We start from the raw sequence: 7340 nt of genomic DNA on the forward strand, positions 1-7340 counted from the left end.
TTATCTATCTGTTTTCGAAAACAATGGATCACATAAGTTGGCCGCGGCCGAAGAAGTCATTGGAGAAAAGCCCCACTGATGAAAGCCCGGGCGAATCCATGTCTTCTTATTCTAATAGATTCTCTGGTGATCAGGTACATTCAGTTCATCAATCACGTTCTCATTTTCATTTTCGCAGTACAATTACCATAACTGGTAGCACAGTTAACATCATTATCCCAATGTCAATTTACCTATTTGAGAGTCAAAACAGATTTCTTTTGTATCTAAATATATAACAATGTTTACTCGACATGAAGACATTTGCATGGGCAATGTACGAACTAACGAAAGGCACGATATATTGATGAGTTGAGTTAGGATGTAAGGGGTTTATTATTTCATATGGGAATGGGAGTATGAATTTGAATATAACAAGTTCATTTTTGACTTTCAAAACTAAAAGTATTCAGTAATGGAACACTACTATGATAGTTCTTGATTTACTTTGCTCTTACAGAATGTGAACATGTTATTAATGCATTCGCATCAGGGAAGAACATTTTGAATTTTCACTGGTACAGTGGTATGTGTTCAACACTTAGTTTTGTTATGAAAACCTCTTTAGAGGCTTCAGGCATGAATTTATAACTAAACTACTCTGTTCGTGAAATCAAACTCCACTTTTGACATTTAAGATTTAAATGACATGTATTTTGACTCCAAACTTAAATGATGCATAATTATTTTATATTTTCATTATAATATCTGGGTTTTCTAATATTTTATTTGTTGGCTAAAATAAATATTGGAACTATTGTTACAGAGGATGGAGGCGGAATGTATTCGGGTGAACTTGAGATAATCAACAAGTAAAACAACACCATTGCCCGGAGTAATGTAAATCCTTTTCCAACACTTCTCATGTTATTGGGTGTTCCAGAGGTTAATCGGTTTGCCAATATATACAAGTGAAGGCATTAGCGTCATTAGCGCCACAAAGAAGACTAGGTACCAGATGCATGAAGAAAAAAAACTTTAGCGCGTCGCAACGCAAGCGTGGGTATGAACCTAGTTATATATATCACACAACCATTGATATAATAAACTTTTTTGTTTGGCTTGATGTCCAAACTCCTTATTCTGTAGGCATCATGTTCTTTCACGCATTATAGCAAGCTATATAGCTACGACGAATCATAAACAAAAAAATAATAATTTGAAGCTTGCACTGCTTATATATAACTAGATAATCCAACCTCAGTTTGTGATGATGCAGGACATAGGGGAGAAAATTCTGGAATAGTATATGGCCCCTGAAATAAACTCTTGAAAATTAGCTTGTATGCTATTTCGGTTAAGTGTATTCCATCCCAACTAAGATAAGTATCTGGTTCATCACACACGGTTTTACATAATTCTCCACATTGCATTGAAACGTTGAAATTAAACGGCCCTCCACATCCACAACACGCCTTTAAAATCTTGTCGTTTGTGAATCCTGCAATAAGACCCGTTTACAAAAGTAGAATTTACTTGCATCATAATCTTTTGAGCTTTATAACATGTTACATACCATATTCATAAGGAGAACGATAAATCTGCATGAGAGCGTTGTAGTAGTCCGCATAGATAAGGGTGACGTTAGGATTACGCTCTCGAATATGATCTAATTTTGTTTGCAACATTTTATTGTGATATTCAGCAAACTTATTAAACTTGGTCATACAACCGGTTATAGGATCATACTCTTCGTTATCAGACCCATATATTGTCAAAATCCTAGGTAAGCATCCAAGTGGAAAGTTTCCTGGAACAACCAGAGTTCGAGCCCCCATCACAATCAACTCCTATACATAAAATGGTTAAATTCAGGCCGATGCAAATTTAAGCATACACTACAAAAGATGATGACAAAATTAGAACTTTTCAAACTATGTTCGCAATATTAGTTATTCATACATTCACATCAACAATTTATTGCTAATAATTATGAGGTGTCAAAGTAAAAGAAATCAACAGTGTTGTACATCTTTGCTAAAAAAATTAAGTTGGATGGTCAACAAACTCCTTTAGTTCAGCTGATGTCTAGAGGAAATATCAATATTCATTGATGTATTGTTTAAGGGTAATTTATATTATATTGTTAATAATTGTTTAAAACATGGTTTATAAGATTTGAGTAGCGTCTTACATTGATCGTTGAGATGATGGCATCAATAACAAGAGGAACAATTGGTTCGATCTCATCAATGGGTTGTCCCACGGATAATGGATAATTGTAATCGTTACCGCCAATCTCACCCATTAGAATTAAAGAACGCCCAATGAAGTTTCTACAGTCTGCTAACAATAATAATCAATCGATAATTATTATGAGAAATTAATTAATAGTTAACTAGTCATAAAAAGCTAAATTAATACACAAGTGTCGTTCTTTAGGCTAAGGGGAGTGGGGGTGGTCACAAGTGATAGAATTCCATCACTCACAAACATTCAATCATGTTCCGCCTTGTCAGCAACCACTATTCTATCACCCACACGCGTTTTTTAGTGGCGGTGGTCATCACTAGTAATGGAATTACAACGTACAAGTATTAATACACAATGTACAAGTCATACACATACAATCAATAACCTACAACGCGAGAAGATTTTCACGCGTTATAGTTTCACGCGTGAAACTCATAGATGGCGGCGGTGTTCTAAGATTCATCACTCGTGATATATGGTCCATCAGAGACCATCTCCAGTGGCCTAAGAGCATTCACATCCAATCCACTAAAAATATACATACATTCCACTAAAAAACAACTCCTATATCAATATATTTCCACTAAAAACAAATACTTTTTCTCTCTCATTTTCAATATATATTACATTTTCTCTCTCCTCTACTCACAACCACTTTCAAAATATATTAAAAAATTATACAGGGTGAACAGTGTCCCCCAAATATACAGATGAACAGTAACATTTTCTCTCTCCTTCACTCACAACCACTTAAACCACTTTTTATAATTTAAAAACACATCTCTCAAGATTTGGTGGATAGAATGTGAATGCTCTAATGTGTCGGTAATAATTGATGTATACATCTTTTCCATAAATATACTAGTGGTTGTAATAGCTCCACATGTAATGTTCACCAACTTTTTTTTTATAAATATACTTGTGGTTGTAATAGCTCCACATGTAACATTCATCAACTTCTTTTTTTTATTTAATTGAACGTAGAGTAATGACGTGACAACCATCGTAACATCGAACGTTGTGGCAAAAGTTGATTATTCGACAGTCGTCAGCCCTTTGGCTCTCTCAGATGCGCGGAAACCCGACCTTCACAGTGGCAGATCCATGATTTTATTCCAATGGGGTCCATTTTTTTCGGGTTTTCAAAATTTTCATAACAAAACGTTAAATTTCCGGGTCGGTCCTCGTTCGGGTCGGGTCAGAGCGAGGTTTGCACTAGATTTAAAAAAAAAACATGCTTTACAATAATTGAATCCCTGACCTCTTGTTGGTAAAGAGAGGTTTACCGCTACACCAGCTTTCCTTTTTCTTTCTGTCATGTCCACCTAACTGTATTTATAGGGTCATTATAAAATTTAATATACCGAATCTACTAATTTTTTTAAAAACATTGAGGTACGGGGACCCCGACCACTCTAAGTGGGTCCGCCCCTGGACCTTCACCCGTCCAAAGGCACGACAATGAAATAATCAGTAAAACCTCGCCTCCCATCAAAGACGAACCGGCGCCACCCGTATTCGCCCTTTATCTGGATGCCGCAGAAAATAATAAAAAGAGTGGGAGTCGAACCTGGGTCACAAGAAACACTAACGTTTTCCCCAACCACTCCACCACTACCTCGTTTGACACTTTTTTTTTTCTTTGTGGTTTCAACTTTTTGTTTAGTTGTTCTAATTTAGCACTACTTGAACAAATAAAATGTTTCCTTATTAGATTATCAATACAAACCTGAAGCGTTGCCACAAATAGAAGACACTGATTCTTTAAACCATGCTAACTGAATTTTTATAGACGCGTTAATCACAGAACGTTCACTCCATTTGGCTTCCATAAACGATGCATCCAATGCTGTAGCACCCACCACCGCGTAGTTCACTCCTTGTCGTCCCACTCCGCTACTCCCCTTGCCATTGAAATACGGCGGTATCAACGGCAACCCAAGACTCTCAGCTAAGAAAAAGAAAACCATGAAAAAAACCAAAGCAATTTGGTTATTATTGTGTTTGCCGATAAACGGAAAAATTAGCATTGTTACCTAGAAAATCAATGATGAGCCGGCCGTTGGAGCAACGGCCGGTGGACTGGCCGATGAAATTTTGGCCATAAGGAGGACCACATATAAATATGACGTCGTCGGATATTAAGGCCAAATGTTTTTGGTTCCCAGTGTCAGCAATGGAGTCACCAAAGCTGATGATGGATAAATAGCATCCATTAGCATACAATCCACAACTAAACAACACTACCAAGAAACCTGCAAAAAGTCTGGAGCCAGAAGAAGACGCCATTATTGGATATTCGGAGGCACTTTAATTATTGGGAAAACATTTAACATGTGGCTATAGATATATATATATATATAATATGATAATCTACTGTTTTCTTTATCAATATAAATATATTGTTTATTTTTTATATATGTATCTGTCGGGTAAACTTAACGTACAAATAATTTTAACATACTAAACGTACAAATAATATGAGAATGAGAAATGCAAAAAAAAAAAAAAAAAAAAAAACAAACACGGTGACATTTTCGTAATTATTTGCTCGTAGGGTAATTATCAAAATTACTCTACAAATGATTCTATAGAGTAATTTTGTAAAATGTTCTCTTAGAGTAATTTTGATCTTGTAGAGAAATTTTGTAAAATGGTCTTGTAGAGTAATTTTGATCAAAAAACTATACCTCACCAAAAAAAAAAACCTAAAGAAACCTAACCCCCATCCCCCCCCCCCAAAAAAAAAAAAAAAAAGAAAAAAAACCTAAAAATTACTCTACAAGATCAAAGTTACTATACGGGATCATTTGTAGAGTAATTTTGAATTGTATGTTGTTTGATAAACTTGCAGAGTAACTTTGATACACTTGTAGAGTAATTTTGATAATTACCCTACAAGATCAAAATTACTTTAAAAGAACATTTTACAAAATTACTCTACAAGTTCAAAATTACTCTACAGGATCATTTCTAAAGTAATTTTGATAATTATTAATAATTACAAAAATGGCATCACGTTTTTTCAGCAAAACCTTCAATTCATACATTTTGTACGTTAAAGTTATTTGTATTTGATCTTTACTCTATATCTATATCTGTATATTTATTCTTGAATCTAACTTATATCGACCATAAAGTACTTTTTGTTCCGAAATAAACTTTTTATATTGTTTAAAACTAGTTTTTTCAACCGAATATATATTTTATATATCTGACTTTTTTTAAACCAAATGTTATACGTGGATCTTTAGAAAAGAAGTTATTATAATCTATACGTGTTGATCTTCATACATAGATATGTGAGAGGAAACGAGGGGTGTAAGTAGTAAAATATAGTGTATTTAGTAGCTGTAAAAAACATTTGATGAATAGTACTATTTACTTTTTTTCTTCTTTTCAGTTTTCACTTTACTCTAGATAATATATGTAATATATGTTTTAACTCATTTAATGTTTTACAAACTTTATTTTCTTCAATGACCTGCATTGGTTAGCCTTTTTTAAAAAATAAAATAAATATGCAGCGATGTTTGATTTTATATTATCCACATTCTAGTATAACTTTTTTAAAAGAAGATGACTTCGAAATAGAGTTTTTTTAGCGTAGGCTATATCGAGTGTTCGTGTCATAACAAACACTGACTGAACAACATCGTTACCCGTATGTGGTATCTGTATTATTCGAACATGTGTCTTTATTCGTTTTTAGGGTTTCCAACCGATGTAGAATACAACATTATATTATTTGGCTACACGACTTTATCTATTTATTTTTGTTACATAAGTGTTTTTGGGTTACATCAAACAACTTTTATGTAATGAAATTGTTGTAAATTAGCTTTTTTTGGTATCGTACGAGTTGTGTTTAGAATAATGTATTTATTTGTATGGTAAACTATACATATTACTAGTATTGTAACGGTAACAAAACAAATCGGTCTGATCCCAACCGAACAAAATCAGTACCGATATCAATATTTATTTTTATTTTGTCAATAGATGTAAAACACGAGTTGATATCTTTTAGCATATATATATATATATATATATATATATATATATATATATATATATATATATATATATATATATATATATATATATATATATATAGGGAGCCGCTAGAATGAAAACCACCTCGAGTTGTAAGAACCGCGAGAACTACACCCCACGGAGCGCCGTTCGCCATGATTTTTTTTTACAAGTAGATGTGTATATTATAAACACAGCCGTAAAAAATCATGGCGAACGGCGCTCCGTGGGGTGTAGTTTTTTACACCACAAGTTTGGTGAAAAAAAAAAGAAAAAAGAAAAAAAATTAAAAAACACCAAACTTGTGGTGTAAAAAACTACACCCCACGGAGCGCCGTTCGCCGTGATTTCTTACGGCTGTGTTTATAATACACACATCTACTTGTAAAAAAATCATGGCGAACGGCGCTCCGTGGGGTGTAGTTCTCGCGGTTCTTACAACTCGGGGTGGTTTTCATTCTAGCAGCCCCCTATATATATAGTCATATAAGACAAAAGACAGTGGTGGTCTATGACTCCCTGTCAGAAAGGGTAAAAGGACTACGGTTCAAACCTTCATACCTTGATTCTCTGTAATCTCGGCTAATATTATAAAAACGTCCTCGTGACCAGGCTTTTATGCCACTAACAATATTATTTGTAATTAGGATAAGTATGTTCAAATCCTAAATAAAAGTGAGTAACAAATTAACCAGATATGGTCTCTGTTACCATGGTTAATGAATTGCCATAAAAGACAATTCCATAATAAACTCCTAAATAAAATTTTCGTTATCTTCTGTAACAGATTCAAGTTACCATGGCTGATCCTAGTGGAGAAAATAGCCACTCGAAGGAAGACGAATATGATAACGCCCAAGTTCATCTGACGGGTGCAGAGTTGAAAGCTCTTGTCGATAACGCTGTCAAGACAGCTCTGGATCGACAATATGAGGAATATACTGAATCTCGGAGCAGAACCATATCCAAACCACACTCCAAGCCGAAAACCCACACAAAATCTCACAGCAAACCGCTGTCCAAGCCTAAAAAGGACGAGGATAATCACTCGTCCAATGAAAACAGTGTCCGTA

At 34.3% G+C, this 7340-nt stretch overlaps 1 protein-coding gene across 2 annotated transcripts; it reads right to left on the reverse strand.

The window, feature by feature from the left end:
• Window positions 1-1038: 1038 nt before the first annotated feature.
• On the reverse strand, window positions 1039-4560 carry LOC110918764 (GDSL esterase/lipase At1g31550). 2 transcript variants are annotated; one of them, XM_022163050.2, is made up of 5 exons: window positions 4269-4560; window positions 3962-4183; window positions 2174-2322; window positions 1556-1829; window positions 1039-1480 (listed from the first exon to the last, which is right to left on the reverse strand). In XM_022163050.2, the coding sequence occupies exons 1-5, from the start codon at window positions 4519-4521 to the stop codon at window positions 1215-1217; spliced, it is 1164 nt and encodes a 387-aa protein (XP_022018742.1). In that variant the 5' UTR covers window positions 4522-4560; the 3' UTR covers window positions 1039-1214. The 2 variants fall into 2 exon arrangements, with proteins under 2 accessions (XP_022018742.1, XP_035840876.1); XM_035984983.1 differs by having other exon boundaries at window positions 1045-1480; window positions 2174-2325; window positions 4269-4559.
• Window positions 4561-7340: the final 2780 nt, after the last annotated feature.

Source organism: Helianthus annuus, chromosome 16 (assembly GCF_002127325.2).
Source record: "Helianthus annuus cultivar XRQ/B chromosome 16, HanXRQr2.0-SUNRISE, whole genome shotgun sequence".
In the NCBI taxonomy this organism is placed as follows: Eukaryota; Viridiplantae; Streptophyta; class Magnoliopsida; order Asterales; family Asteraceae; genus Helianthus; species Helianthus annuus.

Bases quoted from the DNA above. Each gene is read 5' to 3' on its own strand.
- LOC110918764 (XM_035984983.1), bottom strand. From the start codon at position 4,521: ATGGCGTCTTCTTCTGGCTCCAGACTTTTTGCAGGTTTCTTGGTAGTG. The intron at 2,326-3,961 runs GTTTGTATTGAT...TATTATTGTTAG, and splicing joins TATTTGTGGCAACGCTTCAG to CAGACTGTAGAAACTTCATT. The intron at 1,830-2,173 runs GTAAGACGCTAC...TTTTATGTATAG, and splicing joins CCATCATCTCAACGATCAAT to GAGTTGATTGTGATGGGGGC.